This window comes from Oryzias latipes, chromosome 17, assembly GCF_053564925.1.
Source record: "Oryzias latipes strain Hd-rR chromosome 17, Olatipes_Hd-rR_3.1".
Taxonomy (NCBI): Eukaryota; Metazoa; Chordata; class Actinopteri; order Beloniformes; family Adrianichthyidae; genus Oryzias; species Oryzias latipes.
In genome coordinates, this window is record NC_136253.1 from 33960385 (window position 1) to 33980353 (window position 19969).

Consider the following 19969-nt stretch of genomic DNA (forward strand, 5'->3'; position numbering starts at 1 on the left):
GAGCCAGATGGCCTTTAAAGGTGGGGAAAAAGTGTTGTCTGGTGTGGGACGGCCTGTTTGCAGCTCTGCTGAATGTCATTGGAGGCCTCAGGGTGCAGCAGGTGTAACCTGAGAGGCTGCTGTCAGAGCACCTGGGAAGTGCGTGCCGCTCGCCCTCTTCCTGGTTCAGTCCAGTTTGGCGGCAATGGCGACGACAACCATTTCTATTGAGCAGGACCAGTTCTGCTGTCCGGTGTGTCTGGAGGTTTTACGGGACCCCGCGACCATCCCCTGTGGACACAGCTACTGTCTGGACTGCATTGAAGACTACTGGAGCAAGACGAAGCACAGAGACCACTACAGCTGCCCTCAGTGTCGGCAGGAGTTCAGCCCGAAACCTCTCCTGAGGCGGAACACGGTTCTGGCTGAGGTGGTGGACAAGTTTCTGAGAAGCGAAGTTCAAGCCGCTGCTCAGCATTTGTCCAGATCTGAAGAGGTGAAATGCGGCGTTTGCACGGGGAGGAAAGCCAGAGCTGTCAAATCCTGCCTGACGTGCTTGGAGTCGTACTGTGAGGCTCACCTGAGAGCCCACGACGAGCGCTTCCACAGGAAGGCCCACCAGCTGATCGCAGCCTCGGATCACCTGAGGGAGAAGCTCTGCCAGCAGCACGACAAGCTGCTGCGGCTCTACTGCCTCAGCGACCAGCAGTGCGTGTGCTCCCAGTGCGTGAAAGAGAAACACAAAGGTCACGACACGGTGTCGGTGGGGGACGAGAGGGCCACCCAGCAGGTAAGACAGGGGAGCCGACCCCGCCGACAACAAGTTTTGGTTCATTCCTGACCACAAAACCAAACTTTAATTTACTTTCAATTTGCTACCTTTATTAAAAAAAGGATAATGTTTTTAGATTTAACACCATTTCACTGAAACAAAGTCCATTTATTGCAAATTATTTGTTGCGTTTAGGGTCTGAATAACTACGTTTGACAAAGTACAATCTCCAGACTTAAAACTGCAGTGAAAAACATCCGTTTTATGCAAACGTAACGGTGCCAAAAACAGAGACTCCGACTTCTCTCTTTTGGGGACATTCTGCATGAAAAACAAGAACCTTCCTGTTTTAATTAAAGAACCCCACTCTGTATTTGTCCAGCTGTCATGGTGAGGAAAGTACAAATAAAGTCCAAAGTAAAGACAACCCAACATTCGGAGACCAAAGTCTGCGGCTGGCTAACCAAAGCTTACTGACCCACTCTGATGAAAATTGTGTTTCTGACATGTTCTTCTGGCGTTTTTCTGATGGAGGACACATATAAAGAAAAGTTGAACACAAAAATGTTTTCCTGAGTATTTCTTTATTCAAGTTGTGATGAAAAAATGCCGTTTGAATATTATCATCTTTGTGGGTAGAATATGTGCTGGGTGGGGCCACAGCCTCCCTGCTCCACTCTATTCTGATGCATCCACTGTCAGACAAACAGACCCATGAGGCTGCACGCTGGTGCAGTGGTTAGCACTGATGCCTCACGACAAGAAGGCACCCGGGTCAAGTCCTGGTTGGGGGACCGTTCTGTGTGGAGTTTGCATGCATGGGTCCAAGAAACCATGCTTAACCTTTGTGCTATTCTAGGCACTTTAACATTGGGAGTTGGGTCATCTAGACCCACTAGACAGTGCTCTGAACCTTTTTTTCTTCAATGATTTGTGATCTTCACTGGTGTCCATGGATTACATGAAATCTTTCCACCTTTATCCACCTTTGTCATGGTAGGGAGAACACGTCAATGTGAGGGGGGGCCCATCTTAGATAGCACAAGGGTTAATTGGTTACTCTAAATAAAAAAAACAGGTCCTTGACTGAGCTGGAATCTGGATAAAATCTGTACATCTGGACAGCTCAGACCTTGCTCACCATTTCTGTTGCCATGCTAATAATATGCTGCACACTATGGCAAGTGAAAATGGTCATAAATTGCTAGGAAAAGCAGCCTACCCCTTGTGCTATATTAGCCCTTGTGCTATCTTAGCCCTTGTGCTATCTTAGATGACCCCACCATTGCATTGACGTGTTCTCCCTACCATCTAGTGGGTCTAGATGACCCAACTTCCAATGTTAAAGTGCCTTGGATAGCACAAGGGTTACAGGAAGGCGTTTAGGCCATCTACGTTTTTGCGTCCGCTGTCTTGGTCTTTGTTTCAGTAAAAGTAGCACGTAGTTTACGCAGTCTTGTATCGTCCCAAGATGGGCGTAAAAAGCTGTTTTTGCTTTGAAGAAACTGTGTGTCCATCTGCTGCTTTAGCGTTCACAGCGGCGTTTTCGTAACCCTTGTGCTATCCTAGGCATGTTAACATTGGGAGTTGGGTCATCTAGACCCACTAGACAGTGCTCTGAACCTTTTTTCTTCAATGATTTGTGATCTTCACTGGTGTCCATGGATTACATGAAATCTTTCCACCTTTATCCACCTTTGTCATGGAAGGAAGAACACGTCAATCTAAGGGTGGGGTCATCTAAGATAGCACTGAAGCCACTGTTTCTAAAATTTCCATTACATGGGCGTGGCCATTGGTGTCAAGCTGAGCCCCTTTATCCTCCCTTTCTGATGATAGCCGTCTCTTCCATGAGTGAAGAGCTCAACACAAGGGGGGGCCACAAACCGACTGACAGTTTCTATCTTCAAGTATATCTTTGGCGCTAAAGAAACGGTAGAAAGTGACCTTTTGGTTCCAAATCGACACTTTATGCACCATTTGTGAAATGACAAAACAAATATGCTGTGTAATAAAAATTAGACGGCAAAAAGAACTTCGATAAGAACATGAAAAATGCTTTGAATCTCATTAGTTTGATCGTTTTAGTAGTTTATTCATATGTACTTGTAAAACCAAAAAAGAAGAAGAAAAAATGAAATACTTACTTCAGTCAAAATAATACTATTGCCAAAGGTCAGGAAAGGAAAAAGATAAACATGAAGAATCTGCCGTGTGTCTTGAAATTGAACTCACAATTCCTGCATGAGAAAAATAAAACGTATTTCAATTGCAATAGCAGGCATATAGCATATAGACTATAGCAGGCAGCTTTAATGCCATCTTATTCAACCATAACTTTGCTTTCTACAAACACGTGACCAAACGAAACCACACTTTGGACACGTAGTTTATATATATATAGTTTTTATGATCTATGATCCAAAACTTAATGTCACTCTGGGTCGACAACACTTCCTGAAAGTTGACGCACAGATTCGCTTCGGTGGCGTCTCCCTGAGCAGGAAAGGCTGCTGTAATGATGATGCGGCTTTTTTATTAACACCAGTAAACAGCTCAAGCAGAAGAAACACGGCTGACTTTAGTAAAAGCTGCTCTGAAGGACAAACAGAACGTACTTCAGCAGTGGAGATCCCTCCTTTTCACTTGTGTCTGAAGGGCCTCGTCCACTGTTTTAACCCTTGTGCTATCCTAGGCACTTGAACGTTGGGAGTTGGGTCATCTAGACCCACTAGACAGTGCTCTGAACTTTTTTTCTTCAATGATTTGTGATCTTCACTGGTGTCCATGGATTACATGAAATCTTTCCACCTTTATCCACCTTTGTCATGGTAGGGAGAACACGTCAATGGAAGGGTGGGGTCATCTAAGATAGCACAAGGGTTAAAAGTATCTGCCCCGTCATTCTATCCTCTGGGTTAAGCCTAAAGTAAATAGGCCGCTCCTGATCTAAGCACGTGCAAAAGAAGGTTTCTGAGCCATTTTTTTGCTACATTTAAATGAAACATTAGAGGGATTCATTCAATAGAGACGGCATTTGTTGTCTGAGATGCAGAAAGTCTTCAGAAAAATGCTCCAGCATTTTCATACCTATTCAAAAAAAGGAGAACAAAATACATTTAGCTCCAGCTGCCAGATTGTGCGCTCAGATCTTGATGCAATCCAATCGTTTGATGTGAAATTGAAATGTTCCTCTGTGAAAAACTGACCGGGATGAATTTTGGATACAGATTGATGAGAGAACTGATTTTTTTTTAATTTTTTTTTTAGAAAAAACTCAGAGATACCTCCTTAAAGTCCATGCAGACGTTGAAGGACACAGAGAAGGACCTTAAATATGTCATTCGATACATCAAGGTGGGTATTTTTCTGCAGATTTAAATTTGTTTCTGGCATTCTGAGAGGGAAAATCCCTCCAAGAAAGGCAAATCGTTCTCCTCCGCAGCACTCCACCGATGCTGTGGAGGACGAGAGCGAGAGAATTTTCTCCAAGTTGGTCCAGTCGATTGAGAAACATAGGGCGGATGTGAAAGAGCTGCTCAGATTCCAGGAGAAAGCGGTCATCGGTCACGCTGAGGAGATGCTGGAGAACATCCAGAGAGAGATGTCAGAGCTGAGGAGGACCAACGGGGAGCTGGAGAGGCTCTGTCACACGGAGGACCACCTCCTCTTCCTCCAGGTGGGACAGGAAAAAATCTGCTTTAATTAACAATGGTGGCATTTTTGAGCATAAAATTTAAAGGTGAAATGCAGGACACCTCTTAAAGTCTCACTCGCTCTAACACATCACGTAAAATATTAGAAAAAAACAAATTTGTATGCATTCACACAACAAATTCAGAGTCAGAATAAATAAAAAAAAAGACAAATTAAGCTTCTTTTATGTTAGAAGATAACCTTATAGATTGAGGCAGCTTAATATTAAACAGCTGTTTGGAGAAAAATCTAAATTTAAAGAATAAGATTGCAAAGTTTTTAAGAAAAATTATAAAAGGACTTCATCTTTTGAGCAGTTTTCAGCTGTGATTGGGCTTAAATTAAGGCTCAAATACAAAGACGGTCATGATTGTTTTTTTACATTTATCAGATAAATAAATCAAATCAAAACAGTCCGTATGAATTGTCATCTTTCATTTGGAAGCAATCTAATGTTTATTTCATTCTAATTTACATTGTTAGGAGTAAAAACTCTAACAGATATAATCATTTTCTGTTTTTTACTAGAAAATCAATTTCACTGGCCCATCAAACAAATGACTTTTGTAGGAAGAGTCTGTGATTTACATGACAAGCAAATGAAGCCAGTGAAACCTGCAGAACCAGTTCCTTTTTTTTATTTTTTGCCGTGGTCTGAAGCAGATGCTGATGTGCTGCTGCTGCTGCTGCGGTGACAGGATTTCTGCAACTTCTTGGTGCGTCTCATTTCTGCAGAACTGCAGGACTCTTCATTTCCCCACAAACACCGTGGAGATGCCAAACACGGATGCTCTTACTTATGTCATGTACAAAAGTATGAGAGGGACTCTGGTGGATGTGCAGACCAGTCTGGAGGGAACACTTCACAAAGAAGTCACTCGTATTTCTGACAAAGGTAAATACTTTTCTCAAACTCAGCTGTCAAACCTTCTTGCAGTGAATGGGCGAATCACGGTCCTCCTTTCACCTTTAGTGTCGTCGCTGAAGGATGGCAGCAGTCAGAATATCCCAGACAAGAGTAAAGGTTTGTAGTTTTCAGATATTGGAAGTCAAACAGGAAGTGGAGCATTCTGACAAGTCCCTTGTTTCAGCTAAAGAACCGGAAATTCAGTTCACTTCAGAGCCAAAGACGAGAGCCGACTTCCTGCAATGTGAGTAGCCTGCGAACTATTTCATACCTGCAAAGATTTGTTTTTTGACATAACACATATTTTACCACGTTTGAAGTTGTTTAATCTTTGCTCTACACCTTCCCAAGTTTGTCTCTAAATCCGCAGAGTGGAAAATGTTTTGTCTCGTTAAGAGCTAGGATCTGAAAAATGATCAAAATAGGTCAAAAACGTTCTACTCTAAACTCTTGACATCAGAAAAACTTGAATTTAGACTCCAAAAAAGCTCCAACTTCTCTGTAAATTTGGGTTAATTTTTAAGGATCATAAATTTCAATAAATGCTAGACTGACATTCATTGTCCTTAATTTGGAAACATAAATGTAGATTTATGTTCTAAGAATAAGTGCTAGTTTTTTATATTTTATGGGACTTTATTAAACTTGTACCAAAATTCTCATTTTGTTCCAAAATGAGACTAGTTACATTATTTTTTGGGTCTCTTTAATCAAACTGCGCTACAATTACATTCATTAAAAATGAAAAAATAAATTAAGAACTAGCAAAAAAAGTATTTTTTGTGCTGTTTAACGTTCAATTTGAAGTAATTCTATCTAACAGCTTATTTTTCCCCGTTTTGAATGGTAAACTCCTCGTTTCTAGATTTTGACATTGAGATTTCTTTTATTAATAATCAGTTGCTGCACTGACAGATAATTGCACTACTTTCTAGTCAGTTTCCTCTTAAAAGTAGTCATTTTCTTATTTTGAGGCTAATTAGAAAACCTGCATCTGACCTGATCCTGTCCAGATTACCACGACCTAACGCTGGACATGAACACCGCCAACTCCTACCTGAGCCTCTCCGACGGCCGCAGATCGGTGACCACCCGCGCCGAGCCTCAGCCGTACCCCGACCACCCCGACCGCTTCACCAGATGGGCCCAGGTGCTGTGCAGGGCGGGGATGGCCGGCCGCTGCTACTGGGAGGTGGAGTGGGCGGGAAAAGGCGGCGTCTCCATCGGCGTGTGCTACAAAAACATGAGCAGGAGCGGAGACGGGAGCGAGTGCAAGCTGGGGCACAACTCCAGGTCCTGGACTCTGGACTGCTCCGGCACGGCCTGCTCGTTCACGCACAACAAGGAGAGCGTGGCCGTCTCTGCTCCCTGTGGCAGGAGAATCGGAGTGTTCTTGGACTTCAGGGGAGGGGCTTTGTCCTTCTACAACGTGTCAGAATCCATGGTTCTTCTCCACAAAGAGAAGGTCACGCTCACACAGCCCGTTTATCCGGGGTTTTGGGTCGGGCTGGGCTCCACCTTAAAGCTGTGTGCACATTAACGACTACTTTAAAAGCCCCCACCATTTCAAAAATGCCGGCTTTTATTTCCATAGCGACCACGTTAGGTTTTGGTCGCTGGCGGCTGACGGTCAGATTGGCGTGATTTTCAGAAGAATCGGTGAAAGAAGATTTTTGGATTTCCTTGGCAACGGAGGTTTTTTGTTAGCCACGCCCACATATGTTCATGTCATTTCGATTTATGGCGTGTGTCAAGTTTTTTGAAGATCGCTTGCACAGGTTTTCTTTTCCCATTTTGCTGGGAAATGTGAAACACCGCCGAATGTCACTCGCAGCCACAAAATGTGCACCGAGCCAAAGGTCCTGCAGCCATCCAATAATAATTTAAAACTTCCTTTGGATGTCTCAGACCCGAGTGTTTTGGTTTCTCAGTGAATTTCTAAATAATTTTTTAATGTTAATTAATAAAAATGATCATTTTTTCTTGTCACATGATACGAGGTGACAGATTGTGATTTTTTGAGTTGGTGGTGGGGCGAATCGTCGCTCAAAGGCGCAGTAAGAAAGAATAATTGTAAAAAAACAATGTGGTCCTTCAGTTTAGGAGAAATTAGACTGAAATGGATGTAATTTCTGAAACCAGCTTTTTATTAACGGCAGAAGCTGGAAGAAGCAGCGGCGACACTTTGGTGGAGCGATCTGCAGCCGATGATCCTCTCAGATCTTGTTGAAGGCGGCGACGTCTACACTCTGGACCTATGAAGGAAGAGGAGCCAAACCAGATTTAATATTCATATTTAAATGAGATTTACACTCAAATCCATGTTAATGAAGATGTTCTGCCTTTGCAATAACTCAAAGTCTGGACGCGTGTGGCTTACGAAGTCCTCGAACTTGGTGATCTCCTCCTCTAGGATGTCAGTGCCGACTTTGTCGTCCTCCACCACACAGTTGATCTGCAGTTTCTTGATGCCGTAACCGACGGGAACCAGCTTGGAGGCTCCCCACAGAAGTCCGTCCATCTGCACCGAGCGCACGCACTCCTCCAGCTTCGCCATGTCCGTTTCATCATCCCACTGCGAGCAGAACAAGCAGACCAGGAGCGGCCGGTTTTTAACTCCACAGATGAACGCAAATATAATCCAGCTTTCATCCGGGGATTAAAATGAGAGCGGGACATGAAAGGAGCTCTTGGTGGATTTGTGGACCACCTACAGGTTTGACATCCAGCAGGATGGAGGACTTGGCGATGAGAGCAGGTTTCTTGGCTTTCTTGGCGGCGTAAGCCTCCAGGCGCTCCTGCTTGATGCGCTCTGCCTCCTCATCTTCCTCGTCACTGCCGAACAAGTCCAAGTCGTCGTCATCTCCATTTTCCACCTTGACCTGTTTGACTGAAGCGGCCTGGACCGGTGCGACCTGGACAAAAACATATAAATATATATAATGGGTGTAACGATACGCCAAAATCTCAATTGGGTTCGGTTCAGAATTTCATATGGTTCGGTACTGCTGTTTAACAAATCTGCCTGATATGAACTGCTATTAATGAACTTTCATATTATTGTTATTTATCGTGTGTGTTTTGCTGCCGGACACCTGGATTTCTCCCTTGGGAGATTAATAAAGTTTTTATACATCCATCTATTTTCGCTACTTTTTCGGTACAAAAAACTAAGGCAGAAAAAATTACTTCCAAAATGCATTTTTTGGTTTTACATAATAAATAAAATGTACATCTGTAGGTGATCTGCTTAATAAAATAAGAAAAACTTTTAGCCGCCAGGAACCAAAAACTTTGGATACCTAACACTGGACTAAAAAAAACATTTTAAGTTGCACGTTTTCTTCCTTGTATTGTTCCAGTCGGTGATGCCGTTTTAAGTTAGTTAGTTGCGGCTGGGTAGCTCGGTTGGTAAGGTGGGAAGCTACCATGCAGGAAACCAGGGTTCGATTCCCGGAGGGGAATGAGCAATGGTACTGGGGGCAATTACCATATCAATGGCGAGCAGTTAACATCACCCAGTGAGGGTCCTTAGGCAAGACCCTTAACGCTACTGCCTCCCGAGCGCGGTTTCGGCTGCAGCTCACCGCTCCCCAAGGGGATGGGTCAAATGCGGAGAAAGAATTTCTCAGTGTATAAAAAAAAAAACAAAAAAAAAAACAGATTAGATGTGTTACTGTGTTACGCTGTCTTTGTGTAACAATGTCAACACAACATTCCACTTATCCAACCGTCTTTTCCCTTCATGGATGCTGACAACAAAGCCAAAGTGCCCCCCCCCCCTCATCTCTGGCTTTGCGTCTGCATTAACCACATGTTGACATGCTAACTGTCCGTCACATAATAGCGTCTTGGATGAAACTCACGGCTTACATTACTTCCACCTCGGCACAAAGTAAATACTATGGCGACCTGGGGGTTAACCCCGCCCATAGGCACCAAGACTCATGGGAAGTGTGAAATCTTGATCATCACAGAGAGAGCTATGAAGAGAAGTGAGGTTCATGTTGTTACGCTGTTCATGTGTGTTCATAATGAATGGGTCTTAATGCCTGAAAAGAGATTGAGTCATCTATTTCTCTGTCTACTCTGAGACTCTTTGAGGGGGGGTGGAGTGTGGGACAAGCACAGTCAACACAGCTAGTTCATCAGCAGCTCGGCTGTTGTTTCCCCGCTATGAGCGACAAAGCGGCTGGATCGTTACTTCTGTTTCGGTTCAGTTGAACCGAAACGGTTGGGTTCAACTACGTGTATCGTTACACCCCTTATATAAATATTTAAAAATCTCATGACATAATGTGAGCAGAGAAAAGCCTTTTTAGTTTGATCTATTCCAAACGTGAAACATCTACGGCACACGTGGAACGCCACCGTTTACCTGAGCACACGGAGCAGCAGCTGGTGATTTTTCCAGGACAAACACTCTGGACTCCAACTTCTGGAGAGCGGCTCTCATCTCCTCCACCACTGACCACAAAACAAAGGGAGATTTTAGGATTGTGATAAATAATCATCTTTTGATCAGTTTTCAGTGTTTCCAGAGGTCTTTTCATTATAACGATGCCGTTTTTAGCCAGGATCCAAAATCCTGTATCGTTTTCTAGGACATAGTTTCTACCCAGCGGCGGGAGTTCAGTAGAAATTACTTAAGTTCTGGGCGGGACCATTGACCCCCCCCCCCCAATGCTGGGATGAGAGCTCTCCATTTACACCCTCTCTTGCTAGCTTACAGCCCTCCACAGCCTAACATTACCGGTGCAACAAAAACGGCAGCAACTTCAGATCCATCCATCCGTCCAGTTGAGATCCAGATTCCAGCTCAGACCAGGAAAACAAAGACGTTCATGGATCTGTTTGTCTGCAGGTGGATGAACCAGAATGGGGCGGAGCAGGAAGCTTGTGGCCCCGCCCAGCATATTTTCTACATCAAATATATTTTTTTTTCCAACTGCATTTATCATCTGCTCCTGAGTCACCACAATTTTAATTAATAAACACTCAGAAACCCAATTTTTGAGCTCAACTTTCTTTACTCAAGTCCTCCATTATCAGGAAAAATGCCAAAAGGACGAAAAAATAAAAATAATAAACACCCAAAACTAAATTTTCTATTTGCTGCTTTCAAACTTGCCACATTGGTTTAGACAGGTGCCTAATTTACTGCTCCATGCTGGTCCAATAACCTGCCGCTTCAGTCATGTGTGGGAGGAGCCAAAGTCCCCACCCCTATCGCTATGGAAACATCGTGTGTATATATTACTCACATACAGTCATTACATTAAATCATAGAAGACTTTGAGGCATCAGGTTCCTTCATTGGAGTTCACAGTATCGTAATCAGGCCTCGTGTCTGCGCTCGAGACGACATTCAGAGACTCTCCCGGTACGGTGAGCTTCGCTGTCTGCTGTGCCTGCATGAGGGACACTTTCAGCGGTACTTCCGCCTCTCTCCCAGTTTGAGGAATTCCTGTCCCGATTCATCGGAGGAGGATTGAATAAGAATAAGATTGGAGGAGCTTTTAGTTATCGTCTCAATGGAAATAAGGAAGAGAACGTTCATGTTGGTTTTGGACTCCACCCTCTCATGACATCATCAACACATCACAGACCGGAGCAGAGGCTCTGATTGGTTAACTTGATGCCAATTCTTCACCATAATTGAACTCTGGAAACAACCCACTATGAGGCGATAATTTCACTAAGCGTCAGAATTTCCCAATTTTGCTGCTGCTAGAGAATTGCGCCTGACGCTCAAAGTGCGCCGCAGGACCTCTGATGGCGCCTTTGAAACTAGACAGTCCTCACCTTTGTGGAGAGTTTGGTTCTCCAGCTCCAGACTCTTCATGCGGGAAACCAACTCCTGCTCTCCGGCGCCACTGGAGGACGACTGCAGAGGAGAAGACGCTGTAGGTCAGAAATCCAGTCTGCCCGAAGCAGAGGAGCATGCAAAAGACGGACAAACGCATGCAACCGCGCGGAAACCTCTGATGGAAAACCGTGAAGCTACAGACAAAAACAAGGTTTTTCTTAATGAACCCCATCTTACGGCTTACTCTGCAGTTTTGAAAGAGAACCAGCAGAAGGGTTCATCCTGCAAGTTTTGAAGTAAAAAAAAAAAACAACCTGAAATGACTTAAATTTAGAGCAACTGGATGCAAAAACACTTGGGATGAACTTTTTTTCCATGAAAGACTGAGGCAGGACCACTGGGGTGGGGGGGTGGGGGAGGCAGGAAGGTGTCAGACAACAGCAGCTCAGTCATGCACCTAAAATGTCGAAACAACGGACGAATCGTGACGCCCCCCCATAGAAAAGGCCTGACCTCTAAATGAGCTAAATGAGGCCAAATCCCTCACGGTTCTGATGCGGGTGCTGCCATCTTGAAACCAGTCGACCGTGATTGGTCCGAGTCATTGTATCCACGGCAACGACTGTCGTCGAACAGGAAGGATCCTATTGTGAGCCCCCACCTCTGTCCACGCCGCCACCTCTTGAACGCTGCGTTTCCATTGACTATGAAATTGCGAAATTGTGTTTTTTTGACAATTTCTAGAATTTCGATAATTTTTGCCAATTTGTGTGATTAAAACAGACGATTTCACCTTTTTCCTTCCCCGTCATTGACGCGGCTCCGGAGAATTGTACGTGGAGAGAGAACCACTCCAACATTTGAATCTGCCAATGGTCATTTTGCGTTCGTTAACCTTTTGTTTTTTCTTTAAATAGCTATTCACTCCGTGTTCATCCGCGTTGAGCCAGAGAGACACGGGCAAAACTTTTAACGCGTTTAAGATCATTTTAAAGTAAGAAGGAAAAGCATGGATGACGTCTGCTGCCATTGGCTAAACCAAAATCTGTCAGTCAGACCCCTCAGACATTATAGACCCAAATGCTTTTACTGATGCATCTGATTGGTCAGTTAACCTGAATAACCTGGGATGAAGAAGAAAAACATCTTTAAAAAAGAAGGATCAGGAAGAAGGTGTTAAGAAGAAGGTATCCAAGGAAGGACAGTCATTCTGACAGATAAAGGGACTGAGTAATAACGGCCTACATCTGGATAGAAATCTACGGGATTTTGGCTTCTTGGATCCAGCAGGTACTTCCCATTTGGGAACACGAGAAGGGAGGGGTCGAGCCGTCCATGGTTTCTACAGTCTACAGTCATGCAGCAGACCAGCATGCTGACGCTGAACTGACAATACTTACATTTCTGTGCTGCCGCTTCTGCTGGCGACCTTTGGCCTGCTGCTGCTGCGGCGGTGGCGGTGTTGCTTTCACCTTTTCCCAGTAAAGTGCAACAAAGGATCAAATGAAAGGGTGTGTCTGTGCAGAACTCTAGACCATCTCCAGAAGAAGGAACCCGGATCATCGACACAGACGATCTGATTTTAACACAAACCTAATTCTGATGGATTTAACTTTCTAGAACAGACTGAGATAAAACCTTCAAGTTAACGTTTTATTGATCTAAACCCCATTTCTGACATAAATCTGTTTACTTAAGCCTCAGGAAAAGGTGTCAGCCTATTTAAAAGGGCAGCATGGCTACAGGAACGGAAGCTACCCAAACTGTGAAATTTACGTTTCTGCTTTTTCAGATGAAGTGCTCGTCTATAAACTATTTATCCAAAAATAAACAACTTTAAGCCCATTTGAATCCAAGCAAGATTTTCTTCCTTTGACGCGTTTTCACGGCACAGACGGAGAGCACCTGAAAATCAAAACTGGTTTTCGTAAGTGGCCCGGGACAGGCTCCGGCAGCCCCGTGACCCCGAAAGGGAACAGATTGGAAAACGAATGAACATGCAAATCCTCTTCCTTCTAGCTGCTCCCTGTAGGGGGCGCCACAGCAAAAAAACAATGAGTTCTATCGCTAGAGGAGACATCACGTGATTCCTCATGGGAGGAGAGCACCGCCATCTTGGTGAGGTCCAGTCTCTGCAGCAGTGCAGCATGTGAACACACTTTTTGCAAAATGCCACACTTCATTGTGCGGGTTTCAACTGCCAAAATCTGAGAAATGCATCCAGGAAGGAGGAAGGCATAAGGTTTGACAGGCAAATACTATAATTTTGTTCTTTTAATGCTGCAGGGGCTTCATTAATCGAACACATGTTGACATGCATGATGTTACAGGGCTATCAACATGCTGCATGATGTACGTATAATTTGCTGTAGACATAAATGTAAACTTTATTTTGTTAAACATATATACAGTATACCAGGACTAGGCTATTATAATAATATAGATTTATACATTTCTGACTCAGTGACTGAACTTTTCTTGCAGGTTTCCAATGGATTCAGACTTAAGGAAAAAGTGGACCTTAGCAATAAAAAGATCTAACCCAGATGGATCACTGTGGTACCAACTAGTAATACAGTCTGGATGTGTTCAAAAGATTTTGAGGAAAAACATTTTGATAAGAGGCCAGACTGTTTGATTGAAACCCGACACCATAAAATCTGTTTTACACCAAATTGATCACTCACATGAATCAGTAAATCTATTGTTTTTCTTTGTGTTTTTTTTTTTTTTTTTAAAAAGGGGAAAATCTGTTGTTGACTTTTGGACTTATTGTTGACTTATTATTGATTTATTATTATTATTTGATATTATTATTGACTTACTATTGATTTTTTATTATTTATTATTGATTCATCATTATTGTTATTGACTTCGTCTTCTTTACCGTTTTTTCCCTTTCGGGGTCACGGGGCTGCTGGAGCCTATCCCGGCCACTTGTGGGCGAAGGCAGGGGACAACCTGTACAGGTCGCCAGTCTGTCGCAGGGTAGAATGTCCACAAACACACAGCCATTCACTCTCACACTCACACCTAGGGACAATTTAGAGTTGCCAATCAACCTATGTAGCATGTTTTTGGACGGTGGGAGGAAGCCGGAGACCCCAGAGAGAACCCACGCATGCACGGGGAGAACATGCAAACTCCACACAGGTCCCCTGTTGATGTAGTTTTTTCATGTCCTCCAGCCGGGACTTGAACCGGGGGCCTTCTTGCCGTGAGGCAAGAGCGCTAACCACTGCGCCACCGTGCAGCCTATTGACATATTTATATATTGTTATTAATTATTATTATTATTGACGCATTATTGGGCTTTTCTAAATAATTTAAATTACATGTCAAAGAAGTCTTAAACTCTGAAATGTTTAAAACTTATTTTTAAAAATTCCTTGTAATATTTTTTTATTTATAAGTCCTGCAACAATGCATTTTTCATTAAAGTTTGAGCTTCTAAGGCTGCCTGTTTCTCTTATTTAACAACAACAACAACAACAAATGATGTATATATATATATAAATTATATACAAATATTATATATTTATTTATTTGTATAAATATATTGAAATATGAATATTTATAAATTATATAAAAAGCTACTTAGATGCCACCATAGGCTATAGTAATCATTGTCAGATGGGCGCTGTCGACCTCACCAAGATGGCGTCGCACTCCGCCACCGTCGGCCAGGCTTCCCAAGCGGGCGTGTCTCCTCTAGCGATTTAACTCATTGAAAAAAAACAGTCTAATCCTCTGCATCCTGCTCATTCACATCAGCCACCTCATGTCCGTCTCTACACCCATGAACCTCCTCTTTCCTCCTGGTAGCATCGTTTAGTGACATCATCACTGCTCTTCCTCTCAAACTGCTTCCTGCATTTATCTGATCCTCTGGTGGATTCGTCCGCCCAGAAATCTCCCAAGTGCTCTTCCAGAGTAACCTCCGCCCCCGTCAGAGGTGACTAAGCTCTTATTCCAACGAGCATCTCTTTAACAAAACCTTCCATCTTTCCAGAGTTCAGCTTTCTCAAACAGCCTCATTACAAAACGAGAAAAGAGAATTTTTCCTCTTTAAAAGACGACAAACGAAGCTGTGGCTTCAGAAACTCCCTATGACCAGCAATCACAACATTTTATTACAAAACAGAGGGGGATTTAAAAATGACTGTTTTCGTTTAAACGGGTTTATTCCACGAGTCACGATACATGAAACCTGCCATGTTTTAAGGCTGTAAAACTCCTCACTACACACTTTAGAGACTTTTCTCAGACAAACATTTTCTCTCTCCTTTTTTTTTCAAACATAAAGTCCAGGCTTGTAGAATGACAAAGATCTGATCAGGATCCCAGATGTATGTAAATGTGGCGACAGGAGACACGGCATGAAGGAGACTGATTGACAAGGTCAACAGCCAATCAGGACACAGAACACAATGAGCTGTTAAAAAAAATGAAAGAAAAGATACAAAATTTCACCACAAAACAAAATCTGCGAAGCAGCGAGACTGCAAAAGGTGAACCGTGACACGTGGTTTAAAAACGAGGTTCAAAAACCAGAACGTATGCAACACAATTTAACCAAATCCTGGGAAGATGGAACTGTTGGACTGCATACAAAGCAGTATGTTTACGTTGAAAGTGCTAAGTTTGAGAGGGATTCATTCGTTTTATTACACTCCACCATACAAGCCAGTAGAAGTATTAGCCCACAGAAATGTTCTCATAGTTACTTGCTTATTGTTAAACTAAAACCAGGATTTTCTTTGTTTTTTGTTGTTTTTAAATAAACAAATCAAACTGAAACCATAATCCAGGTTTGAACCAAATTGTGGGGAAAGTCTTTAGCTCTATCCCTGGAGGGAACACCGTACTGTTATCTGTATTTTCTTTACCCGTGTTTCACATTCCTCTCAGCTCTCTGCAACCTCAACGCTCCACTTAAGAAAACAGAAAAAGAGGATTTTATCCGGTTCAGCATTTTCCTTTGAGAACCGCAGGATCTCTCAGTGACGGAACCCTCTAAACTGCTGCCAGGACGGACTGAGAAGCAGAGACAGCTGCTCAAACACTTGACCCTTCTCACTACAGGCCACTTCTAAATCGAGTGACTCACATCAACACAAATGTCCCGGCAGCCGACGCTGCAGCACCGCCGTTTAAATCGGACGGAGAGACAACTCCAGGAAAGTTAGGCAGCATGGAACCATCGAGCATAGAAGTATATACATTTAAGGTTCTGGTACCTGTTGTTGGTGCTGAGTGACCGGGCCGTTTGCTCCCTCATAGAAATGCTTCTCCGCCTCATCGTAGCGATGTTTGTCAAACCAGATGTTCTCTGTGGCGAGGCACTGAAGTCCACTCATGCTGGTACTGAAGAGAACACAGTCAAGAGATTTTCATCATTTATTACCCAAAGAGAGCAGACCACGAACAAGGGGATGTGAGTGATGTAGGTCAGCTTCATTAGATGCTCCAAACATTGTAAACATGCGACAGATCAGACGTCCTGTTTCACGCTCATGCTTTGCCTTCCACGGATTTGCCGGCGTGCTGCAGCAGGCGTCGCCCCAACAAGAGACATGCCTCGTCTGCAAGCTGGGGATTATCAAACAAAAGGCCGCACAGACCATCGCTTTTGTTCTCCTAAACGCAGCGAACGAGCCGACCGGTTCCTCCACAAACACTGCCGTGCATCACTTATGTGAGACGGCGCCATTCCTACCAACAAAACTTCAAGCTCGCATTATCAAAAAAAAAAAGGCCAAAAATATTGCAGGCAGACCAAAAAGGCAGTTAAATTCTCAAACACACATTTCTTTTCCATTCCTCAAGTCAAAGGTGCCACACTTGTCCAACCTGGGCTTGTTTTTCATCTCGGGCGGGCCCCTCTTCTTTGGGTGTGGCCCTTTGCTGCCTTTCCCTCCTTGATCAGACTCCGAGGAGGTGCGGTGGCGTCCTCCGCTGACGTGACGGTGGGGAGTACCTGACGCCTTCACAGTGGGGATGGTGTGACCCTCGTCTTGCTTTTGACCATTGGTGCGTCTGGAGTGCACACCGACAGGACCTCTAGCGTTGGGGCTCCGTGGAGAGAAGGAGGGTGGTCCACTGCCGCTGGAGGCCAGCTGCCCTTGACCGGGGCTTTCGGCTTGCATGGCCTGCAGGACGGGACTGCGACCGTAGGAGCAACCCGCCTCCACAGAGGAGCCCAGTCGCTCTTCTTCAGCGCCTGAACTCTCAGACTGGGACAGGTGGGAGCGGCGTCGCACCCTGCCAAACTGGAGGTTGTCTCCGCTGATGATTCCTCGCTCCACAGATCGAGACCCAGCTGGCCCAGCATTGTGAGGAGCCCCTTTCTGCTGACGACTTTGGTCCATCTCTCTTCTCTGAGGCGGGGCGTTTCAGGGACAGGACAAGAGTAACTGAGGGAGGGAGGCCTGGCTCATTAGCTCAGCATGAGGAGAGCATCATGCTGGTTAAAAGCAACATGGGGAACTTGGAACACAAAGGGAATGTGATGCTGATGATAGACCGGTTTACAAGGCTTTGGTTAGGAAATATGGTGATAAATGAAGAGAATGTCGGTAAAGGTTCTCATGACAACCGGACTGTTCTGTGAAACGTTTCAAGAGGAAGTCCAGTTGACATGACTCAATGTAAAGACAAATGAAGAGAACAAACTATTGCACCAGTGGAGTAATCTCAACTCTCACATTTGGCCAAAACACCAATAAAAAAAACCCCACAAACTTGTACATTTCCATGTTTCCTTTATAAAACCCAGAGGTCATCCGTCAAACTGCGTTGTTTCTGCCTGAAGCAGGTGGATTCACATGCAGCTTCTGAGCGGTTTTCTGTGAAACAGAACAAGGCTAATTCTTCCAGACACAAATGTCTAATTAATGAGGAAACTGCTGTTGTATTAAAGGTGACAGGCTCCCCCTAGCAACAGCCAGTGAAGTCGACCTGGGCGGAGAAAGCGTGTCACTTTGGAAGTGAACACAACAGCCGAATGTTTTTGTTTTAACGCTGACATGTTTGCACTTTAAATCGTCTTTGGGCATGCAATCGGCTTTACAAATAAAGCTCACTTCCCTGCTGTTGGACCAGGGGTGGGCAAACGACGGCCCGGGGGCCATTTGTGGCCCATTAGACTATGTAATCTGGCCCACCAAGCTGGAATAAATTATGCCAACAATCCTTATTGTTTTATTTTCCCCTCAATTCTTGTGTGTCCCTATAGATTTTGTTTTACACATTAATTTTCATGTGATGTTTCTTCAAGTTTGTGTTTGTCCTATAGGGCCTTAAATTGAGAAAAACAAAGTCACATTTTAAACTTCAACCTTGGTCTACATAGGTGGCCAGCATCTAACAATAAAGGCCTCCATCCGATTGGTCCAACACATAAAAGGGATTTATTTAGATAATCAAGCCAGCACAAGATTGTTTTAGTCTATTTAAGGTAACATTTTTATGATTTTTATCGCAGTTTTCACCATCTTTGGGTATTGCACCGCTTGATCTCGCGATAACCATCAATTTAAAAATATTAAAAATATAAAACAAACAATACTGCAGCATCGCCTTAAACTCAGAATCAAAGAGGCACTGCTAAAATATTTGGCACTAAAACAATATATATATATATATATATATATATATATATATATATATATATATATATATATATATATATATATATATATATTTTTTTTTTTTTTTAAGTTATTTCCACTTACATAAGTCAAAGCAGTTAAAAGCCTGTCTGAAAAAAAACTTGTTGCCTTGTGGCTAACTTGTGATTACTGGCCTGACAGTTGAACTTTTCAGCTGCACCATCATCAGTTTGCCAATCAGAAGCAAAATAACTAAACTCAACCTTTGTTGACTAAAAGCTGCAGTTAATTTAAAGGATCACAAAATGAAAGATTCAATTATTTAAAATAAAAAAAGGACGGAAACGGGTAACAAAATAAATCACATCCCCCATTCCTTCATAACTTGACGCTTCCAAACTGAAAATTAGAATAAAAAGTTGTAACTTAGTTCTTCAAGTTTCACGGCAGTTTACGGCTTTTTTCTGACAGCCTCAACTAGTTTAGTTGACCACGTGGCGCTGAACAGCTGACGTCAGGTTAGTTTGTGGGTCTAACAAACATTAAACTTCTTAAAGTCTCCCCAACTGATGCAAATAAAACTTTACGGAACTTACTTTGAGCTTTATTTGATGTTTTATGGCCCGTTGACAACTCAGCGTGCGGCCACAACCGGAATCTAACGGCAGAAGAGGACTGGCAAAGAGGACGACGGGTATTCTTTCGTTTCAGAGGGGGGTGGGGGATGAGACGCTTTCGACGTATTTATAGGTATTTTACGTCATTTTAAGAAATATAAGGACATTTCAATTCAATTAATAACCACAAAGAAACGAGCCACACGGATAAGGTTCCTGATAACACGCTGCATTTATGTGAAAAATAAAATCTACCTATAACTTGGTATGTTCCATCATGTTGTTGAACTTCATTTCCCAGAAATCCGAGCGGCGGATTTAATAAGCGACTTAGTGCCGATGAAATCAGGCGTTTTGTCATTTGAAATGTACATGAACATTAAAACAATGCAAAACTTTTTGCTATAAATAATAATAATATTAACAAATATAACAATAATAATAATAACAACAATAATAGTAATAATTCTGTTGCTTAATGTTGTTTTCTTCTTTTTGTCTTGTTTGTCTACCATCTCACATACATTTGTTTTCCCATGTGTGCCTTTAACTTACAGCTGTATAATTGATACAAAT

The 19969-nt window shown here is 43.2% G+C and overlaps 2 protein-coding genes across 9 annotated transcripts; one reads left to right on the forward strand and one right to left on the reverse strand.

Annotated features, from left to right (window-relative positions):
* Positions 1 to 70: 70 nt before the first annotated feature.
* LOC105356282 (tripartite motif-containing protein 16-like) lies at positions 71 to 8493 on the forward strand. Of its 2 annotated transcripts, none has more exons than XM_078934257.1 (7): positions 71 to 769; positions 4022 to 4108; positions 4197 to 4430; positions 5183 to 5342; positions 5421 to 5471; positions 5545 to 5598; positions 6368 to 8493. In XM_078934257.1, the coding sequence occupies exons 1-7, from the start codon at positions 185 to 187 to the stop codon at positions 6892 to 6894; spliced, it is 1698 nt and encodes a 565-aa protein (XP_078790383.1). In that variant the 5' UTR covers positions 71 to 184; the 3' UTR covers positions 6895 to 8493. The 2 variants fall into 2 exon arrangements, with proteins under 2 accessions (XP_078790383.1, XP_011485346.1); XM_011487044.3 differs by having other exon boundaries at positions 75 to 769; positions 5539 to 5598.
* eef1da (eukaryotic translation elongation factor 1 delta a (guanine nucleotide exchange protein)) lies at positions 7481 to 19510 on the reverse strand. 7 transcript variants are annotated; one of them, XM_023965034.2, is made up of 9 exons: positions 19373 to 19498; positions 17017 to 17543; positions 16404 to 16530; positions 12564 to 12635; positions 11160 to 11241; positions 9733 to 9821; positions 8069 to 8269; positions 7735 to 7929; positions 7481 to 7609 (listed from the first exon to the last, which is right to left on the reverse strand). In XM_023965034.2, the coding sequence occupies exons 2-9, from the start codon at positions 17532 to 17534 to the stop codon at positions 7571 to 7573; spliced, it is 1323 nt and encodes a 440-aa protein (XP_023820802.1). In that variant the 5' UTR covers positions 17535 to 17543; positions 19373 to 19498; the 3' UTR covers positions 7481 to 7570. The 7 variants fall into 7 exon arrangements, with proteins under 7 accessions (XP_023820802.1, XP_011485347.1, XP_004079484.1 ...); XM_011487045.4 differs by having other exon boundaries at positions 17017 to 17579; positions 19373 to 19488; XM_004079436.4 differs by lacking the exon at positions 17017 to 17543 and having other exon boundaries at positions 19373 to 19510.
* Between the last annotated feature and the right edge of the window lie 459 nt (positions 19511 to 19969).